At 42.7% G+C, this 23,123-nt stretch overlaps 1 protein-coding gene across 1 annotated transcript in view; it reads right to left on the bottom strand.

Moving 5' to 3' along the window:
- Positions 1-6,966: 6,966 nt before the first annotated feature.
- Positions 6,967-23,123, bottom strand: part of RFX4 (regulatory factor X4) — a 91,404-nt gene continuing 75,247 nt past the window's right edge. The window contains exons 15-18 of the mRNA XM_056846230.1: positions 19,569-19,730; positions 16,004-16,166; positions 14,629-14,767; positions 6,967-7,279 (exon numbers count right to left, since the gene is read on the bottom strand). Coding sequence (XP_056702208.1) covers positions 7,007-7,279; positions 14,629-14,767; positions 16,004-16,166; positions 19,569-19,730 — 737 coding nt within the window. The 3' untranslated portion in view covers positions 6,967-7,006. The remainder of the gene's footprint in view (positions 7,280-14,628; positions 14,768-16,003; positions 16,167-19,568; positions 19,731-23,123) is intronic.

Here is a 23,123-nt window from a genome sequence, read left to right as displayed (position 1 = left end):
TAGTTTACACCTTAGGTAGCAAGAAAAAAAATTAAAGATTGGAGCCTGGATGAAAGAAAGGAGCAGAATAAATTGCATCTTTGCTCAAAGATCTGACAAGCCCTTTCAGATGTACATACCACGAGCTTTTCCCCTATTAGCTAGCTTTATCTAAACCTCTTAAAACAGTGCCTGCCTCAGAATTTCATGGCTTTTGGGGTCAATCACAACAGAATTGCTGGATCGGGGAAGGTCAGAGGCCATTTTTGTCAAAGGATTGTGACCCTAGAAGCAAGAGGTAGCCTGACAAAAAATTGGATTCATTTGAGTGAACGTAGTTCTCACTGCTCTGCCCCTGCTGAGTCTCTCTTTTTTTTCCCAGGAAGGTAATGAAAATCCTTCAGAATTGCAGTCTTTTGCGCAAATCTCTCTGCCTTCATATAGTCATGGAATCACACTCTAGCACAATTGTTTATATATAGCTGTACGAGAGAGAAAGAGAATTTTACAGTCTTTAGTTGGGGACAAATGAAAAATTCGAAGGCTGCAATCATATGGACTCTAGCTATGTGTGTTCCCACTTTAATACAGCATGATACTTTTAGTATGGTTCTCTTTTGCTTGTTAGGAAGTGTAGTGGAAACTAAGGGGCCTTCAACATAAATATTAAAGGTGAGGGTGTATGACAAGAAGGAATTACCTATCTTAATTACATTTTTAAAAGTCTTGTTCTTTCAGCTCTTAAGGTTGAAGCTGTACTGTTAACTGCATGTGCATTTGAGTGAATGTTTATTATATAAGTATGTTCTCAAATGTTATTGCTGCCATTCATAATAATTTGTTATTTAATTTTCTTGAAGTTAACCAAAATCTGGCAGCAAAAATACTAGTAACAAACCTTCAAAAATATGACTTGGGAAGGGAGGGGGAGAATGGGGACAAACAACCACTATACATTTAAAATTTAAAAGCGGCCTAGAAATGGCCTCCCTGCCTGCCTCTGGCTTCAGTGCTGCTGCGCAGCTGATCAAAAGGGCTCTGCCTCCAGCAGGCAATGGTGGTCAGTGAGAGCCAGTGTAGTGTAGTGGTTCAGAGTGGTGGGCTCTAACCTGGAGAACCAGGTTTCATTCCCCACTCATCCACATGAGTGGTGGACTCTAATCTGGTGAACCGGGTTTGATTCCACACTCTGACACATGAACCCAGCTGGGTGACCTTGGGCCAGTCACAGTTCTCTGAACTCTCTCAGCCCCATCTACCTCCCAAGGTGTCTGTTGTGGGGAGAGGAAGGGAAGGAGATTGTAAGATGGTTTGATTCTCTTTAAAAGGTAGAGAAAGTCGGCATATAAAAACCAACTCCTCCTTCTCCTTGCCTTGTAGCCCAAAAATGCTCTGGGGGGCACTGCAGGGTGAATGGCAGGCTGCTCAATAGGATTGCCAACCTCCAGGTACTAGCTGGAGATCTTCTGCTATAACAATTGATTTCCAGCCGATAAGAGATCAGTTCACCTGGAGAAAATGGCCGCTTTGGCAATTGGACTCTATGGCATTGAAGTCCCTCCCCAAACCCCACCCTCTTCAGGCTCCGCCCCCAAAATCTCTTGCTGGTGGCAAAGAGGGACCTGGCAACACCAGGGCAGGCCCAGATGCTGTCAAGATGTTTGCAGTGGCAATAGAATCCTCTCAAGACATCCAAGGGCTGGGAGAATGGAGATTGTCTGGGCTGCTGCTGGATGGAGGTCAAGGACAACCGTGGGCTGGCTTCTCTCCTGTGGCTGCAGGGAGCAGCCCAGAGTGGGAGAGGGGGACCTGGGTGAGAATCTCCTCCCTACCTCAGGCCTCTCGAGGGGTATCGGGGCCATCCAAGATGGTAGCTGAGGCAAACCCCACCACCAGACTTCCCACAGAAGCATTCATTAGTTTTTTTTACCACCATATTTTTTCTGAATTAAAATTATATCATGTATCCAATTTATAAAGTAAGGGGACTGTTAGGAATTAACCACCTTTAGGACAGCAGCCCACGCCCTGTGTTTCTGCATGAGTACTTTATCTGCACATATCTCCTCTGGCAGCAGGTAAATTTAATGCAGCTATGCAGCAGAATTACCTGCTCCCAGCTGAGGCTGTTTGAAAGAAGATAAAGCCAGAGCAGTAAATCATGCAGAAACACAGTAGGTAGCCTCCTTTTAGGGAAGATATTTGAGGCTCACAAGCAACTTACAAAAATTCTCACATTATACTAGAAGCTTTAGACTGGAATTCAGGAATTGCACTACACTTCAAAACTCAGCAAGAATAATTCCTGCATATGACTCAAAACTGATTTTATATCAAACTGAGACTCTTGATTTCAATTTTTTATTAAGTGAGAAAGTCCATCATATATCTTGAGTAACTGTACAAATAACACATTTCCATTTTAGCCATAAACACGGTTATCACCACCGTTGAGTGCTATCAAATATTTTATTTACAGAACAATTAATAAAATGCCTGATGTCATATTACCATGTAATTATTTCTTACCCATAGGGTAATAAGTCCACCGTAATTGCTTGGTGCTTTTTTATAATACAGAAGCCAAACAAACAAACGAAAAACCCATCCTATGTTAATAATTTTCTACAAAACAAATTCACAAAGAACTATGCATCTGACCAAAAATACCACTGAAAAAATCTCCCAAAAATACAATACATTTCTTCCCACACATACATTACACAGAATCGATCCAAAGGCACAACTTTCAGTTTTATGTATGGAATTATCCTGGGAAAGAACCAGATGAGAATCTTTCATACCAAGCTATATAGCTAACAGGAGAACTGAATTGTTTTTTGCATTGTAACTCTTGTATCGTCCTTTAACTGCAGAAGATTTAACATGTCACTTTCTCAATAATGGATACAATCCAACTTTTTTCAAACAGAGAAGGGTAAGGCCCCATAAGAGCCTGCATGGACCTTGCCTTCCCTGCTGCATGGGACCAGTTGCTATGCTGCAGCCTAACTGTTCCTTCTATCAAAGCATCCAGCAGCTTGTTCTTCTCCAGGCTCCTGATGTACAGGCTACTCCCAGGAAAAGCAATGTAGTTGCACATGGGGACTTGGAAAAGCAGTGCAGTCACACCTGGGGAAGGATAAGCTGTTGGATGTTCTTTGAAGGGGTGTGGAAAGATGTCACCTTAGAATCAACAAACTGGATGATACTGCACGTCCAAGCAGTGTGCTGTAGCTTCTTTAGAGGGGCTGGCTCCAGAGTGACTTACAACACACTGTGCTCTACTTGAGTAGAGCAAACAGGATTGCATTATTTATTATCATAGACCCATAACCTTTCATAACCATACAGTTGTATAAATACAAATAACATAACACAGCCAACAAGCAGTGCATCATTCAATGCTATATGTTTTCCCTTGGGAAGGGAACACTTATCAGTAGAAAGGTGCATGGTAATACAAAGTTATGTGTAAACTGAAGCCTATCATATAATATGATCACATGCCTCAAAGAGAAGATGAGAAAACGGAGCAAAACATCTATAAAGAGCTACAGGAATGGTTAAAGAATGCAAGTGAGAACCGTGTTCCTTCATTTGCCTTTAGTTAAAAGTAGGGACTTGGATTTCTTTTGTCAGCACATATCCTGAAAGACCATTTAGGATTTTTCAATAAAAATGTACTGAAGGTGGCATACTATGTGATCAAATCAAAAGAATCAAGTCTAAGATTCTCACCAACAGGGAAGAACCAGATTATGAGGTTAAAGTAGTGGGCCTTAAGTAGATCATGAGAGGAAGGGCAGGAAGTTTTGCATCAATGTTTGGCTCTCGTGGCCCTTTCTTGCATGCCCAGGGTAGTGCCAATTGCTACTTTGGTGTCAGGAACCTATTTTCCTCCAGGCCAGATTGGCCAGGGGTCCTAGAGGGGTTTTTGTTGCCATCTTCTGCACGTGGAGTAGGGGTTACTGGGGGTATGGGGGGGAGATAGTGGTGAATTTCCTGCATTGTGCAGGGGGTTGGACTAGATGACCCTGGTGGTCCCTTCCAACTCTGTGATTCTAATGAGAAAGGGAATTAAAAGTCTACTACCTTTCTCACTCTGAGGGCAGCGGACATCTTCAGCAGCAGATGGTTTCCTCCTCATGCTCAGGGAGGCAGGATTCAAAACTTCCTCTTCCTGTCCCTTGAATTAAAAGTCTACTACCTTTTTCTTACTTCAAAGTGCTGCACTGAGCTGAATGAGCAGGTACTTGGGTGGATCATATCACATTAAGAAGAAGAGTTGGTTTTTATATGCCAACTTTCTCTACCATTTAAGGGAGACTCAGAGGCTTACAATCACCTTCCCTTCCCCTACTCACAACAGACACCCTGTGAGGTAGGTGAAGCTGAGAGAATGTGCCTTGCCCAAGGTCACCCACCCGGCTTCGTGTGTAGGAGTGGGGAAACAAATCCAGTTCACCAGATTAGCCTCTGCCGCTCATGTGGAGGAGTGGGGAATCAAACCTGGTTCTCCAGATCAGACTCCACTGCTCTTAACCACTACACCACACTGGTGTAGCGATGTAATGCATTGATTGCTTTTTTATACATTATACAGCTTGGCTTGGGTTGATTCATTTTTTGAATATGCAAGGGCCCCTTATGATTTCCAACTGCTTTCTGTTTGGGGTGCGCCATTGTTAGAGCTGTGTGTACTCTGTACTAAAAATATCAAAATTCTGTGCCAAGAAAAAACTGAATTCTGCAATTGGGACTCTTGTATATGAAGAATATTTACATATAGCTTGAATTGCAGAACATGTTCTGAATAGTAATAATAGCGTTTATATAATGGACTGTTTAAACAATTAACACTAGCAGCAATCCTTACAAACCACAGTAAATAATGCTGGTATTACCGTACTCCCATATTACAGATGGGGGTGTGTTTGCTAGGCTTAAGTGGCTTGCCTAAACACTAAACTAGATGTATGGGTTTTTAAAGAGTGGGATTTGAGTTTCTTGGATTCCAATTGGATTCCCTGCAGCCACAAAGCAACTGTGGGGAATATATATATATATATATATATTTAAAAGGAAAGCCCTTTTCTGCTTGGATAGTCACTGCAGGGAGAGGAAGGGTTCTGGACTTCTCCTTCTCCCTCAGCCATTTTGCCACACTGAAATAGCACTGGGCGGTTATTTCAAGGAAATAACTCCTCCCAAGCGCTGTTTTGGCACAGGAAAACAGGTTTGGGGGCAGGAGCCCTTCCTTCTACTGGCGTGGAGATCTAAACCTGAATGAGCTATCCTATATTTTTTTAAAAGCCATTTCCCACAGCTGCTGTGGGGAACCTGATCTGGGTGCAGGGAACCCAGACCCAGCTCTTTAAAAACGTGAACATCTAGTTTGGTCCTAAGTCCTGGTCTAAATGATACATTTTACCACATTTCTAGTTGATGATGAATTGTACGGCATGTACTTGCTACAAGTGTTGATCATTATAGACAATAATATGCATTGTATGGTGTAAAGGATTTTTAAAACACTGTGTTTCCCCACTCCCCTCTCTAAGCATTCAAGAAGGTTCCTATTCCATGAGACATTGCTAACTTTCTAATAGAAGCTGTATCCCAAGCCAGTACATAGAAGGAGAACCAGACATGTGGAGTCAGAAAACAGCTAGCAGTTACTAAAATCCTCGCCATCATTTGCATTAGGCAATAGTCCCAAAATGACATGAGCTAAAAAGATTATGTCAAATTATAACGGAGTTTTTGAGGTGGATTTTTGAAGTAGCAAGCTAACACAACACTCCAAATGTATGTGGTAAGCTTTACAAATAAATATATCACATGAAACCAGAAAATATGTCCATGGCAAGTGTATTGTTTAGACCAATTCTAACGCTATTTAGGGTCAAAGTAAGCATTGCAGTGACATGACCCTTAGGTCAGAATGTGGATTGTGCCAAATAGTTATACAATTGGACTGGGGAATGGATTTAGTTATGGCATTGGTGCTTTCCTTCCTTCATCCATATTCTCCCTCTCAAACTGCATCACCCCAGCTATATTTCTCCTGGGGCAGAAATCCCCACACCCACACTTTACAGAAAGACAAGTCATTTCTGGCACATTGTGTCTGCTGCCATCACCTCCATTTACTTTTTACTGAATTTAGAGCTGAACTAATGGTTTGTCCAAAGTCCTCCCAATTCACAGTCCTAGCCAATACTACACTATATTAACTACTAGTTGTGGCGAACAGCAAAATATTATACAAGTTGCTGAAGCCTTGTTTTCTGGCCATGGGAAATCCTCTTCCCTGTCTCTGAGACTTCTCTGCCATGCCCCACGCACTTCTAGACCTATCTTTGAAGCTGTGAGGGCTAACAACTGCTTAAAAATGTAAGGTCAAGATTTCAGGATGCTGAATTCTAGACTCCATACTAATTTTTGAGATACATGGTATGGTTTTGGAATCATAAACACTATAAACTGGGCAAGGAAAGTACTCTTTGGGGTCATGTGGTTTGATGTGCAGTAATGAGTGGACGATTGCACCTTGACAGAGAGCTAGACTTTCAGGTCCTCTGTGCTCTTCTCTGTGGTTCTGTGAGGAGCATAGGTGCTTGCAGTGCAGGCTATAATTACTCTCTGCGTTGACCCTGCCGTTGCCTGGATTGCCCGCCAGGAAATGATTGAGAAAATCTGTTCAAATGTAATAATAATAATAATGATTAGTGGGAGGTCAGCTGACCTAGGCCAATTTCATGACATCTTAAGGAAACATAAAAAATAAAAAGGCACACTTTGGCCTATATAACAATGCTTTATAGCAGCAGTAAAACCTTGCTTGGTTGACGGAACCATCGCACTGGTGTACAATGTGCTTATAGACACTTGTCCAGGATCTTTTCCATCTTCCCGGCTATTAAAAATGCCAATTTAAAAGTTCCATTTGTCTGTACTTATCCAGTCATAAAAAGTTGTCTTTATTAAATATATATATGGTTGATACTACAACTGATCATTTTCATTTTGCCCATCCAGTGGTGGCTTCCCCATTGATGTAGGCAAAGCCAGGAAAGTGTTGCATGTGCTCATATTCAGAATTCCTCCGTGTGGTCAACGGCGTGTACATATCACCCGAATTCCCATATCTTGTGGAGTGCATGGGTGCACTTGAGTAGCAAGCATTCGCCGAAGGTACTTCTGCCCAGCGAGGAGCTACTGGAGTTGGATGCAGTCTTGGGGTGCTGCTCATCAAGCAGGGCTCCATCCGTGACGATGGGCTGTTGAAGGGATACTAGGAAATAAAATCACATTGTGATAATTAGGGATGTGTGCAGAGGGCATGCATTAAGGAAAACGCAAATTGTGTTTCATACTGTCAAGACTAAAACACGAGGGGTAGCTGTGTCAGTCTGTCTGTAGCAGTAGAAAAGAGCTAGAGTCCAGTAGCACCTTAAAGACTAATACAATTTCTGGCATGGTATGAGCTTTCATGAGTCACAGTTCACTATTTGAAGAAGTGAGCTGTGACTCACGAAAGCTCATACCCTGCCTGAAATTTTGTTAGTCTTTAAGGTGCTACTGGACTCTTGCTCTTTTCTAAGACTAAAACAGAGATTCTCAAAGTCTATCAGAATTAGATCACTTATTAAAATATGTATACTCTGCCACAATTAAGCCCTAAGGTGGCTTACACACACACACACACACACATTAAAACTCTAACAACAACAACATTAAAAATCAAAATACAATGAATAGAAGAAACCATGTTCAATTAATATCAAAAAGTCAACAGAATGTAATAAAGGTAGTTTCATAATATCAATATAATAATTCAGCTGCATTACTGTATTGACACAGACTGTCTGCACTTTGTAAAACAATCACTTTATAGTTATTTAGTGTTTCTTTTTGGGGGATAGTAGATTGGACTTGTGGAGGTAGACCCTGGCCCACCAGTGCAGTTAGCGTTCTATTGTTTTTCTCCGTTGTTTGTATTCGAATACATTTTAGAATGCAGTGGAAAATCCAAGTGGTGTCCCCATGAATGACTTTCCTGCTCCTTAACTGACTTTTGTGTTCCTTAACGATGCCCCAAATAAGCTGCTTAAGGTGGCTGCTTGTCTCATAGTAGGTAGAGCCCACAGTGGCTGGCAGATGGGAGATGAGACTTCTTGCCTTCTTCAAAAGGTGAAGGCTGTGTGCAGGTGATAATATTTTAAGGTCAGTATGAGCACTTTCTGCCCCCACCCTTTTGCTCAAACAAAATGGATGGGAGGAGGAGCCCCGCTGCATGGCTGAGAACCTTGCTGGGAGGGGAAAGTTTAAAAACAGGGTTACTTACAATGCACATTCATTAAAGAAAAATATATATTTTTGGGAGTAGAACAGAGCAAAGATTGTGTTTTCCCACTTTTCCAATTTCAAATAGAACACAAGCCCTCATGAATTGCAGCAGAAAGTGCTTAGGTTGGAACATACACACACACACACAGCTGACTTACGGTGACCCTGTAGGGTTTTCAAGGCAAAAGATGTTCAGAAGTGGTTTGCCATTGCCCGCCTCTATATTGTGACCCTGATATTCCTTGGTGGTCCCCCATCCAAATACTGACTAGGCTGACTCTGCTTAGCTTTCGAGATCTGATGTTAGGGGTCGCCAACCTCCAGGTGACACTTGGAGATTTCCCGGTATTATAATTGAGCTCTTGATGATCAAGACCAATTCCCCTGGAGAAAATGGCTGCTATGGAGGGTGGACTCTATGGCATTATACCCTGTTAAGGTCCCTCCCCAAACCCCACCCTCCCCAGGCTCCACCCCCAAAATCTTCATGTATTTCCCATCCCAGAGCTGGCAACCCTACCTGATGCGATTGGGCTATCCTGGGCCATCCAGGAAACCTCTCCCACTGAATTCAATAGGACTTGATAGTGCTCAGCTATGGGTGAATTGTGCTCTTTGCTATAAAAACAATATAGGAAACTGTGGTGCTCTGTCTTCCATAGGAAAACACATCCTAACCATTTCTCAGGGAAAGGGGAGCATTAATTATTAACTTTTAATGCTCTTATTTTTAATTTTTACAGTGCTGTTTTAATGTAATAAGTGCTTTATGATGATCTAACAATAACTCTTATAAATTAATTACATTGTGAATCAGGTCATTACAGTTTACATTTTTTCCCCTTGAGCAACTTAAGACTTAGAAGGTTCAGATCACCCTCAAAAAATTTTTGGTTGAAGTGATATAAGAAAAATCATAAACAGATGTAATGAAAAGTAAGCTCCACTTTATTCAAAGAGGTTTATTCCCAGCGAAGTGTTCTTAGGCTGAAATCCTAACTTCATAATTCTAGTGAGTAGCCCACATTAGATTTATGTTATGAGGTATGGATAGGGTTGCCAGGTCCCTCTTCGCCACCGGCGGGAGATTTTTGGGGCGAAGCCTGAGGAGGGCAGGGTTTGGAGAAGGGAGGAACTTCAATGCCATCGAGTTCAATTGCCAAAACGGCCATTTTTCTCCAGGTGAACTGATCTCTATTGGCTGGAGAATTAGCAGGAGATCTGCTACTACCTGGCAGTTGGCAACCCTAGGTATGGAGCTGATTTCCTAGTTCTTGTAGTACTTGAATGTTCAGAGAAGCAAGTGGGGGTTAGGGAGTCAAACCAAATCTAAGCCTGAACCAACCACAAACCATTAATACCCATTCAATAATGAATTAGAACCATTATTTAAAAACCTTTAGCTGTTTTTATGAATCATTCCCTATATACTGAACATGCATAGTTTGGGGGGTGGGGCCTGCTGCCAAAATTCCCTCCTGCTGTTCATGTTCAGTGTACCAAAAGGGGTTCTAATGAACGTGAACCAAATCAGAATTCTTGGGGGAAGGGGGGGTTAGGTTAGCACTTAAATATAAAAGTTTGATCAAGGGGGTTAAATCTAGAGGTACATTAACTGGCTCCAAAGCACTATGAATCATGAGTGTGTAAAGCTAACTTCTGGGATAATTTGTTTCCCGTGTTGGATTTTTCTAAGCCTCTGTACGGCTTTAAAAGAATTTGTCCAAGCTTTTAACTCTACTAGGAAACAGCAGTCTGCACAAAGAATGGCTGATTTAAAGGTTAGGCATAAACGTTCACTGGAGCAGATTGTGGGTGTGGCTGACTGAATAGCAGCCAGAAGCTACAGCCAGTCCAAGCTGACTAGAAAAGATGTTGGGAGATTCATGATAGGCCATTTAAATATTTTTATTAGTAAATAGCAGGTATTTGGTGTATCTGCAATTTTGCTTACACAAAACTAAGGCATTTATAACTTTTAAATTCCATAAATATGTCAAATATTGCAATTTTATATGCTAAGCAAGTTATAAATGATGTATTTTATGTTGTTAATGCAGTAAAATTAGTTTAGGTTTGATAGGACACAGGCAGCCAAATCATGAAGGGGGGAGGCGGATCTGTGGCAGCTGGGAGCGGCAAAGCCGCACAGCCTCCTCAAAGGATTTTCGGCCGTCGCAGAGGTAAAAAGAGACAATTAAACATTTAAAAGCTAACAAAGGGGAAAAATAACCCATTGCCTACAATGGGGCTGCGCCACCAAAAAATGTGGCGCAACCCTGCCGCCGCTCAAGGAGGCATTCCCAAGTCGAAAGGGCTGTGGATAGGGTTGCCAGCTCCAGGTTGGGAAATACCTGGAGATTTTGGGGGCAGAGCCTGAGGAGGGCGGGGTTTGGGGAGGGACTTCAATGCCATAGAGTCCAATTGCCAAAGCGGCCATTTTCTCCAGGAGAACTGACCTCTATTGGCTGGAGATCAGTTGTAATAGCAGGGGATCTCCAGCTAGTTCCTGGAGGTTGGCAATCCTAGCCCTGGAAGCTTCCTAAAGGCAGCTCCACCCCCGGGAATGTCCCCCGCCCCCAGAAGTACTGCAAGAGTGATTCTAATCTTTGCATTTACAGCTCTGCAACCTCATCAAGTCATCCAGCAAGTTCGAGGCAGAACATAAACACCAACTAAGACTAAGAAGGCCTAGGCAAGTCATGGACCACCTTCCTTCCTTGGCCTTGACTGTGCCATTTGGCACACAGAAGAACAGGCTTCTTAATGAGCTGCAATGGAGTGCGGATTTGCCTTTCCACTTTTCATTAACATTCCAGCGTGAGCATGCCTGACCAGAAAGGAAGGGCTAATAAATGACTGCAAAAACAAGGGGACAGGGATACAGTGTGTTGCTTCTCTGTGCGGCCAAATACCCCCAGATGCAGCTGTGTTTATGAATGTGTCATGAATATAAAAAAGAATAATTGCTTGAAAATAATATGGACTCCCAAATATCTACTATTTTCACAATAAAATCTGTTATGGCTGACTCCCCAACATGGAAAGATTTGTAATGATAGGTCAGCTAATTGCAAATGAGTCAGTGACTTCTTTTTCCTTCCAGTGAAGAGACCATTGAGAGACAATATTTTTAAAGTCCGCCTTGGCCCCTGCCTGACTATTAACTCAACCAATGAAGCATCTATTCAGCCTTGTTGGAGTGTCCAAAGCTTCGCCATCTGCGCGGATGCCTGCCCAAGCTGCCTGAATCACCTTTCACACTTTGCATCCGGTTTAATGAAGAGTGCTTAAGCACGCTGATCTCAAAACACTGGGGCCTAGTGATCTTTGCCAGATATAAAGGCGACATTTGTTGGAGAGCCCTTGACAGGAAATTACCATTTTCTGGGTCAACTCACACTTGCCACCACCACTGCTGTTGGAACTTGACAAGAAACACTAACTCCTTTAAGTTAGGGTGACTTTAAGCCGATTATTGTTGAGACTCTTTCTTCAAAAAATTAAAATTAGCTCAGTTTCTTTCCGTTATTATTTTAGAAAATACTATTTTAAGTGTCTCCCCCCCCACCAACCAATGAAGCTTGACTTTCCTCAGAGTCAGGCTGAAGAATAATCTCTTTATTCTTGTCCTTCAGCTTGCTGACTGATTATGCAAAGAGGTGAAAGGTGTCTCTGTTCAAACAGCAAAATATTTTCCTTATGAATGCAGCTCTAACTTTATACTGCTTTTGCTCACACTTTAGAAAGCGCGCTACAGCCCTCCGTTACTTACCTCACCATTTATTTTTTAAATTCTGAAGTTCATGATACCATAACAAGTACCAGCTATCTTTAGAAAAGATGCAAGTGAACTTCATAGAAAATTTTACTGTAAAATCAGTATATATTCAGTACATACTTTAACCGATGATTGCATATACATACTTTTGCCATCTCTAATTTCATTCCCCACACATGCTGCTTCTCACAAAATCCCTTGTAAATATATGTTGAAGCTGTGGCGGAACAGGCCTGCTCAGATTCTCAGGCCCTATTCCACTCCTGCCCTCTCCCAGGGATTCTCAACCTCTCCTGGAAGGGGTTGCCTCTTTCTCCTTTCGGGTAACTGCTGCCACCACCTGACCGTTGTAGGACTTGCCCACTGGGGTGGGGGTCAGGATCCCACCCCAGCGTCCCTCTCAAACCCTGAAGCCTTGCCTTGGTGTCTCGCGCCTGCCCCACTTCTGGGCACCATGGGGACAAGATACTGCCTGGGGTCGCCACTGGAGAAATAGCTGCTTGCCAACTGCCAGCCTCCCTCCCTCCTAGGGGCGCCCTGTTTTCCAATAGCGTGTTCCAAGCTGGTGGAGGACTATGTGGTACAGAGAAACTATGCTCAGCATTCAAAGTTTAAAAGTATTAAAAGTTCAACATTTCCAGGGATACTTCTAGCACAGCAACAGATTGAGCAAGGGATTCAAAAGAACTGGGAGAAACACAATTCCTCTGTCCCTCTCTCTATACATGCCCTATCAGATGTTGGAAAATAGCTTATTAATAGCTCTTAAGCTTAGGGTACTGTAGGTCTCTATCTAGATTCCATTACCTGGAAGGTTTCATCAGCGCCTGGGGCCAGCACATTGTCAAAAATGGCTGCCTCCTCCAGGCCTCAGAGGAGCTCTGTCTTCCCTGAGTGTCCCAGCCAAAAGAGGGCTCTCTGCTCCCTCTCAGCAGTTTTAATCCTTTTCTGTCTCCACCCACTGACTAGGTCAGGGGTCAGCAAACTCATTAGTCAAAACAGCCAAATATCAACAGTACAACGATTGAGATTTCTTTTGAGAGCCAAATTTCTTAAACTATATAGGTAGGTACACTGTTTATTAACTTAATAAACTTTAATTAAAGTTTTAAGTCTTAATTAAACTATAGGTACACTGAATAAAACTTGATATCATACTTAACAGTGATCTTATTTATTGATAAAAATTAAATTGTAAGTCCCTGCCATTTTCCCCTCCCTGTCCAGAGTCCTCGTCTGGAGGCCTGGTCTACCGCCATAAACGCCTATTGGTAGACCAGGCCTCCGGCTGAGTCCCATTGGGAGGCCAGGTCTACCCACTGGCTTTCTTGGCAGTAGACCTGGCCTCCGGAGACCCATAGAAGCCAATTGGTAGACCTGGCCTCTGAAGGGGGACTTTTTCCCCTCCTTGGAGTCCAGGTCTACTGCCAAGAAAGCCAGTGGGTAGACATGGTCTCCCAATGGGACTCAGCCGGAGGCCAGGTCTACCAAATGAAGCCTGCCCCGCCCAACAGCTGATGGGGGGGCAGGAACCGCCGAGCCACCCACCCAGCAATCGCACGGCTAGAGGGGAGGGGAGGCTTTAGCCCGGCTGCCGGTGCGAGCGGGCACGAGAGCAGGGGCTCCGAACCAAGTTCGGAGAGCCGCACTCAATGGGCCAAAGAGCCGCATGCGGCTCAGGAGCTGCAGTTTGCAGACCCCTGGACTAGGTCAACCTGGGTCAAAGAGGTTTTTCCTGGAACCTCCAGAAACTTTCTTCCTGGAGCCCCTTCTAGCATTTTAACACCTCCAAGTTCCATTTCTTCACAAAGCTATAAAAATGTTTAAGTGCCTCTTAAAAGCATGGGCTGAAACACAGATGCATCAAAATCAATGGAAATGCTGATGACTTCACAGTGCCACTGGATTATACATATGTTCATTAAGACCATGATTATAGCTAATTACCTGGAATGTTGATAGATGGGCTCATTTTTATCTATAGTTTGAGATGTATAGGCTTGTGGTATAGTATATTCGGCTTCACCACATCTTTCTTCTGGGTGTTAGAATTGTCACCCAGCCCTCTTCCTTTGGGTTTACCAGCAGTAGGACATCCACATATTTAGCAAGTAAAGCGTCCCTCTCCACTTATATGCCATGTAGAAGTGTCACCTGTTAAATTTCTGTGTGTCATGCTACTGACAAAGGCACAGGAGCAGGGCCAGTAAAAAGGTGGCAGTCCCACCAGATGTAGCAGGCCACACAGACAGTGAGGTCCCTTGAACTAAAGGTAGGGAATATACACAGCTCCCAAAGCACTAGGGTACAATCTGTATCGGGAAATACATCCCACTGAAATAAATGAGAATGACATTTGTTTCACAGGGACCTTTTTCTCCTCAGAAGGATGCCCTTACCACCTCACCTTTAAAACAAAGGGACCTGTTGGGGCAAGCAAACATACAACACTGAATGGACAAGGTTTTATTTAATCGGTTGAGTAACAGGAGAAACAACCACATGAAACTAACCTGTGAAGAGCTTCTATGATAAGCTGAGTAATGAAGAGGTCCAGAAATAGTTGTGTCATGTGGTAAAGATGGATACTGACTCTGCATTGGATGGGGGTGTTGGTTTCCATAGCTACCATAGTTGTAGCTCCCGCTATACCTAAAAAAGTCATAGAAGATATTTAGTATTCATAAATACAGCACCTTATCTAATACTATTCTGCTGAGATTCCTGGATTGTACATGACATAAACGTATGATGCTGGTTTTGTTTATCTTTGTTAAGCATCTTTTTATCACCTTTGTCTTAAGCACCTCCTTTGAGGACAGAGAATCTTCATGACTTTAACCAGATAAGGGCTATTGTCCTTTCCCCCCTACAATTTACAGAAGAATAGGAGAGGTTCCTCAGCCTGTTCACTTACTATATGATTGAATCCAGACGCATCCAGGACTGGCTTCAGAAATTCTGGCCCATGAGGCAAAAAATGGTACTAGCGTGCACTAATTAACATGGGACACAATGTACCCGGAAGTTCTCCTACACAAAGCCTTGTTTAAATGAACTATACATTGTGCAAAAAACTTGATTCACATACATTTAACTGGAGCTTGCACACAAGAAATTTCCCTGTGGTCCTTGTTCAGTTCTGTCTGTCTCATTCTACTGCCTTTTTTTGCCATCAAGTCACAGCTGACTTATGGCGACCCTCTAGGGTTACTGCCTTTAACGGTGTTCAAAAAGCCATTTGGAATATATCTTGGCACACGCCCACATAATTTCCCTATTCAGCACTATTCCCTATTTATCACTTTGTGAGGTACCTAAAATTTGTGGTGAAAAGGGCCCTCAAGTCTCAGCTCATTTATCGTAGGCTTTTCAAGGCAAGACAAACAGAGGCAGTTTGCCATGGCCCGCATCTATGGAGCAACCCTGGACTTTGCTGGTAGTATTCCATCCAAGTACCACCCAGGGCCAATCCTGCTTAGTTTCCAAGATCAGGCTAGCCCAAGCCAGATCTGGCCTGAAATTGCTAGGCATTATACATTTTTTAAAAAGCAATCCCTGTTTACAGATCTAAAATACTGTTCTTCATAACACTCAAGAGTTATTTCTGTTTTGAAACTCTGGGTACAGGAATGTTGCATGAATCAGAATTGATGCATGAACTCACATATGTGGACACCTATGACCGCTTATCAGCTTTATTCAGAGTTGTGCAAATATCTGGCATCTGTTATACATATTTTCTGTTCAAAACAGCACACCGCTCCTTGCCCCAAACAAGTAGTTGAATAAGGAATGGCACCTTGGATTTCAGGCACATCTATTAAATTATTCTATAATTAGGCTGGCCAAAAAGACAGTAAACAAACGAGATGGCAAAGGACCTACCCATGTTCTTCTCTGTGGGGATAAACAGGTATCCTGTGTGTAACAGATGAAGGAGTAACATGAGGACTTCGCATGCAAGGCAGCTGTTGTGAGTTTTCAGCAGGTGATCCAGCTGCTGTGGTCACAGTATATGTGAGAGACCACGTATAAGACTGCATAGCCCCTGAATGAAATCAAGAGATGCAGTTCACTTCCACATATTCTGTGGACCTCAATTTACAAGAGAAACATTTGTGTAGCTTCCACAACTTTTGGAAAACAGAGTGGAAAATGTACATTTGCATCTTTATTATTATTATTCTGCATTAAAGGGGAGTCATGAACTCATTACTTAATTTCTAACGAGAACAGTGATAAGGCTCAAGCCTACTTGGAAATCCCTTCCAGTGTCCTACAAACCCTTATCCTATTGTGCTGGGGAGCAGGTTACAGATTATCAGAGATTAGAAAGAGGCACTCTGCCTACGCTCAGAAGCTTTTTTTGCTTTTCATTCATACATCACATGCTACAGAGCTGAAGTATAACACTGAGGATGGTTTCTGTGGCTGAGTCATATGTGAACTCTGAAAGGCTGCATCTGATACAATCACTTTGTTTTAGAAACAGTGATGAAAAACAGCATATCCTGAGGCCCTAAATGTTACAAGTACGTGATCACAGCTTTGGTAGGGGGAGAAAAGCTGGCCTCCACTCTCCTTCCAGCATTGGTTGAACTCCAACTTGTTTTCAAAGCACAGCTCTGGCTAACCAGACTGGAGAAATAATTCACAGCAGTCATTTGTGCATGCAATTCTCCATCCAGCTAAAGAAAACCTGCTATTGCATGTACCTGAACCGGATTCGGTATCTGCCCTATCCTGAAGGCAGGAATAATAGCCAGTGTAACAAATTATAATTCTGAAGACTCATACCTGCTTCATTATCAATGTTACAGCTTGGGAGCTAAGAATTAAATGTAGTACAAAAGAACTTACTTTAAAAGTAGATTGCAACTCCTTACAATTGCAGGTGCACTTGTTGACAATCCAGTTCTCAGAGTTGTTGGGATAGCAGATACATGCTTTGTACAGGCACGATCAAGAATTATACTAATCCAACACTGCATAGTATTGCTGCGATTATGTTATTGGATGCAAACATTCTGCTTAAGGTGCTATTTCATCAAACTACCACATGTCACGTCACACTAAAAACTGTAAATTGGAAAGCAATTTTTCAACAGGATTGGGGTGCTAAACCTAACTCCATTTTCTTAGAAACGTCTAGTTGATTTTCAATGGGATTTACTTCTAAGTGGGCATTTAGGATCACATTCTGGAACAAAATTTTTACCACATTTTTCATCTGCTAACAAGTTACCCACTGGCAACATTTTAGGATTTCAGCAAAGAGCTTTGAATGTTTCGAACTGCAGTGATGCTCACAAATGAGTAAGCAGTTGGACAGTACTGGAGAGCCAGCCTTCTACCCATCACTTTTGTTATAGTATTGATTTCATTTGAACAATCATTAATCGAGCCTTTGTAATTTAAAAAGAATTAAGGCCTGATTGTCCCTTTTCAGAATACAGCAGTTTAACAGAAAGATTTAAAGAAAAAGGAGGCCGGGGCTTGCCGGATGTTTTACACCAGAGCAATTTATTGATGGGTTTGCCTTTATGGAGTGTGCTATCATGTCAAACACAATGATTTCATTGCTTGTTTTGTATTTGACCACTGGAAGTAAGCAGAAAAAGGAATGCGCCAAGCTTAATAGTTAACTTATGTAATGACAAGCTGCAGTGTTTCAGTAAAACCTGAAACAAGGATACAGCAACCTCTTAGGAATTAGATCAATTAGTTTCAAGGTATTCACTGTCTTGTACTTACTTGAATAATTATTAATAATAAAGATCCCAATAATTTCTACAGTGTTCCGGAGAGTTTATATCACTTAACATAAATTATTTCAGTAGTATTTGCAACGACGTCTTAAACGGTGACAGATCATTGGTCCATCCAATTTAGTACTCTCTATTCTGAGTGGGTAGTAGTGTTCATTCTGTGTCCTATGCTATGTAATTACATTTTTTTCTCTTTCCATATTCTGTAATCTCCCTTCACTCTCAGTGAGAAAGGCAGGCTACAAATAAACAAAATAAGCTACCCACATAGCAGTTTCTTTTAAGGTTTCTTGTAAAAACTGGAGGTGGGAGGCAATCTGGCTTTAACAATTCAACTACATTTTATGTTTTGAACACAGTTATTTCTATACCTTTATTTACTTCTGTGTGTTCTGAATAGTCTCTCTTCAAAGCCATGTGATTATGATTACACATATTCACTATATGGTACAATTCCCAATGATGTGTGCAATTGCTACCATTAATGTTTCTGTTCAATGTGACATCATCAAGACCTGCCTCATGCGTTTCAAGGTTTGGGATGCTGAAGACCTGGAAACCCTAATGTTTTATGCAAGACAGAACATGTTCTCAGATCACAAACAGGTTTCTTGTATGCCACTGAACCTTTTGAGCTGTTAGACTGATTAGTGTTTCTGACCTCCAATGTGGTTTATGTCCTTGTGAAATCAAAACTCTTTTAATGCTGCTTTTGATTGTCTGGAAGAAGAAATGTCTTCCTATAATTTCCATCCAGCTTTAGTACTATATAGCAGCTGGACTTCTATTTGGATCATTTAGATTTTATGTAAGCTACCTTGCACACTTTTGTAAATTGAAAGGTGAGGTATGCATTTTTAAATTAACAAATTTAATTTAATACCAGACAGAAATCCAATGGGTACACTTTCTACCATTCTGGCAGTTTCAAAAGTGGGGTGGGGGGACACATTCACTGCAGCCATTGAAGTCAGAAAAAAGGAGCCAATAATCTGCACGAGGTGCTTTCACTTGTCTGTAGCATTTGATGCACCTGAAAATTCTTAATTAAATGCAGCCACATAAGACTTTTAATCTATATGTTGTGAGTAGAATGGAAAAGGTTTTGTCTAAAATAGAAGCCAACTGCATTTTTATTTTTACATAGAAAACTGACACCAGGCATTCTCAGAATATCTTTCAGACACACAGATGCATTTCTAGGTAACTTTTCCACTAGAACTGGATTTCATGAACATATTACTCAGGACTTGGATCAGAAGTTCCATGTAATTTAATGGGGCTTACTCCCATGAAAGTGTTCTTAGGACTTCAGTCTTCATTGCCTAACTTTTGCTAGAGTTTGGTCAGATCCAGAGGCAAAATCCTCACAAAAACGAATTGTAGGTTACTCTAGAGATAATTGCCTCAGCTGCAATATCTCCAGGATATCCTTCAATGTATTCCTGTTTCAGATTGGATGGAGGTTGTCAGATCTGGCACAAATGATCCATCCTACTGGCCACTCCTCTTCCTTCTCTGCTGTTCCTTGACCTGCACACCACTGCTCTGAACAGTGCCATCAGAGGATCCCTTTTCTGGATCACCATAAGCAAAATACCCATAGCCCCATCTTCTGTTTTAGCTAGACAATTATTATTTGAAAGGTATATAAATAGCCAGTCTTCCTTAGCCTTACCAACCTGTTGTAGTTGCTATGCCAACATACTCTGGGGACTGATTGCTTACAGGCGAAGGTGCAGATGGCATATCCACTGAGGTAGCGGATTTAGCTGGAGAGAAAGGCACTGGGGAGGGAGTTGGAGGAACAGGTTCTGTCAGTATTATCTCTTCTCTTACTTCTACTGCAAAGAGAAGAAAAAACAGATGCTAAAACAACATGCTGGCTCCCCCACCCCGGGACACATTGCTATGATAAATGATAACTCTACAAGCAGACTTTAATTTGTCCCAAGGGTCAGCCCCTGGAATCTGTGACGTAAAGTGGCTCTGAGCATTTGCTGCATGCCTCATAGCTGAATAAGCACAGCCTTTGTTTTTGCATTTAGGATTAAGGGCTACCAGAAGTGACAGCACTGAATTTGAGCCCCAGCGCCTGTTATTAGACACTAATAGGTCTGGGTGCTAGAATCCCATGGATACCAGCACCTAAGGCAGAAGAATTGTGGTCCCTCTCTACTCTCGTAGAGCTGTCATTAGCATTGCCAGTCTCCAGGTGGGACCTGGAGTTCTCCCAGAATTACATCTTATCTCCAGAGCTCAGTTCCCCTGGAGAAAATGGCAGCTTCAGGAGCAGACTCCTGAAGAGACCATAGATTCTAGGTGAAATCCTTCTCCAAATCCCCCCCCTCCACAGGCACTGCTCCCAAATCTCAAGGAATTTTCCAGACAGGAGTTGGCAACCCTACCTGTCCTAGTAGACAAACTTGAGAGCAATCTAGATTTAATTGGCCTCTCTGACCCTGCCTGATGAGAGGATACAAGTCTTTATATTGCAGTCACAGGAAAAGTCAGAAGCCCACCTTGGGGCCAATAACCCCCCATTTAGACATTTTAGTGCCCTCTTTTGTTCAGACATTGTTTTACACTAAATGCATTACAGATGCCCTGTAGCAAAGGAGCCATCAAGAGAAACTACCCTGCAGTGTTTTGCCCTTCTAACACTGATAGAAACAAACTACTGACTCTGGGATCTTAAAGCCTGTAAATCAGTGGACATCTTTCTGGCCTAATTATCATTTAACTGCAAGTATAAAAATGTCAAGGTGGAGATTAAAAATGTCAGAAGATTTTCATAACTAAACTCTGTGGTTATTGTGAAAGTAGATAATCTAATTGAAAGCTAAATCACAAGATAATCCCACTCTTCCAGCTGTGAGAAATTAACATCTATAGAAATGGGAAGGAGTAACACTAATGTAAAAGTAACGGAAATCACCAATATTAATCTGTTCCCATGAAAATCAGAAAAGTTCAGGAAAACAAGGCTATTGTGCTCATGCCCTGCTTGTGGCCTTTCTGGGAGCATCTGGCTTACCTCTGAAGGAAACAGGATTCTCAGCTAGATGGATGTTTTGTAGGCTCTAGCAGGGCTGTTGTAGTCTTAAGCAAGGATAGGATAAGACTCAATACATTTTGCTCAATTACTGAGGACCAGAGCAGTGATATTACTCATTCCATGAAGAATCCAATCATGATCGAGTCAGAGCTGAAGGCAGAGCTTCTGGTGAGTTTATTGCTGAATGAAGAGGGCCTGTTTGCTTGGGTTTGATTGCTGGCCCTGCCCCTTGCTGTTGCTGCGGCCGTTGAGAGGTGGGGGCTGTGAGCATTTGAATTGCAAGGCTCTTCCTCACCAGGGGCAGAAGTGAGTCATCTAGAGATGACTCATCTAGCACTCATCTAGAGATGATAGTAGGCAAGGCATGGCATCTGGGCTGCTTGTTGACATGGCAAAGAGGTAGCTGAGAAGCACCTGGCTGCAGTGGATGAGTACAAATCCTCTGGGCCAGATGGTATGCACCCAAGAGTGCTCAAAGAACTTTCTAGAGAGCTTGCAGAGCCTCTGTCCATCATCTTCCAGACCTCTTGGAGGACGGGAGATGTACCACAAGACTGGAGAAGGGCAAATGTTATCCCAATTTTCAAAAAAAAAAAAAAAGGAAGAGGGAAACTACAGGTCAGTCAGTCTGACTCTGTCCCAGGGAAGATACTTGAGCAGATTTTAAAGGGATCAATCTGTGAGCACCTGAAGGACAACTTGGTGACCTGAGGAAGTCAGCATGGATTTGTCCCCAACAGATCCTGCCAGACCAACCTCGTTTCCTTCTTTGATCGAGTGACGAGCTTACTGGATCGAGGGAATGCAATCTTGGGGTAAATCAACAGAAGCATCACATCCAAATCACAAAATTTCATAGTTCCGCTGTACACTGCATTGGCCAGGCTGCCCCTGGAGTACAGTGTGCAGTTCTGGAGGCTTCACTTCAAAAAGGATATGGCCAGAATGGAGAAGATGCAGAGGAGAGCGATGAGGATGATCGGGGGCTGGGAGATCAAGCCTTACAAGGATGGGCTGAGGGACTTGGGAATGTTTAGTCTGGAGAAGAAGAGGTTGAGGGGGGACATGATTGCTCTCTTTAAGTCTTTGAAGGGCTGTCACTTAGAGGAGGCCAGGGAGCTGTTCCTGTAGGCAACAGAGGCTATGACCAGGTCATATTCGTCTGTAGCACAGTGCCAACACTAAACAAATGTTAAACAGTACTAACAGCAACTTCCTGCTGTCTCCAACTTGCACAGCCTCCCTTTGGGCAGAACTAGGCTGCTTCTACATGGGGATTTTTCTCCCACCTGGCCATCAAGAATCCCCTGCAGTAAACAGGAGCATTAATAAAAACCTCGTCGTCTCTGGATCAAATGGAAAACTACCATACACACATATACATGTGAAGCTGCCTTCTGAATCAGACCATTGGTTCATCAAAGTCAGTATGGTCTACTCAGACTGGCAGCAGCTCTCCAGGTTTTCAGGTGGAGGTCTTTCACATCACCAGCTACCTGATCCTTAACTGGAGATGCTGGGGATTGAACCCAGGGCCTTCTGCATGCCAAGTAGATGCTCTACCACTGAGCCACGGCCCCTCCTCAAACTGTGGGTAGATGTGAGTGGAGTGTTCAGATGGACCCTCCACCTGTAGCCACTGCAAGGAGAGGGATAGAGCTAAGCTCTGCTTTCAGAAAGGTGTGGGATGTCTTACTTCCACATGGCCCTTTGCCCTTTAAAGGTTTTTTTTTTCTTTTCCTTGCTAACTTGCACTTTAGCATTATAGCACAGTTTGGTAAGGAAAGGGCATGGATTTCCAGGCCATGGGGGGTGGCCCTTTGGAATTGCTATTGTGTCTGCACTGCTGCGCAGGTGCAGTGGTGAGAAAGGGGAGCGGTAGGGGTTAAAGTAGCAATGGGCAGAGTGAGAATGGATGTGCATAGACCCCAGTCTTGCCTGTTCCCACCTTGCTTGCAGCTGCTGCTGTAGCAGGAGTGTGTTTTGTGCCTCCTGTTTACACACACCCCTAGTTTAGGTCCACGTTTCCTTTCCCAGCAATCTCATTTTTATCAGGTAAAGCACTGGTGTAGGACCAGAAGTGGGTCAAAAACGCCCTCCTCATGCTGCTATTAACCCTAAGAATTTTTTTAAAAAATCAACAGAAACATGGGTACATACCTTTTTTCCTTCCGAAGTT

Source organism: Euleptes europaea, chromosome 3 (assembly GCF_029931775.1).
Source record: "Euleptes europaea isolate rEulEur1 chromosome 3, rEulEur1.hap1, whole genome shotgun sequence".
Classification (NCBI taxonomy): domain Eukaryota; kingdom Metazoa; phylum Chordata; class Lepidosauria; order Squamata; family Sphaerodactylidae; genus Euleptes; species Euleptes europaea.
Note: the sequence above shows the minus strand (reverse complement) of the source record. Positions and strands in the feature narration are given on the sequence as shown.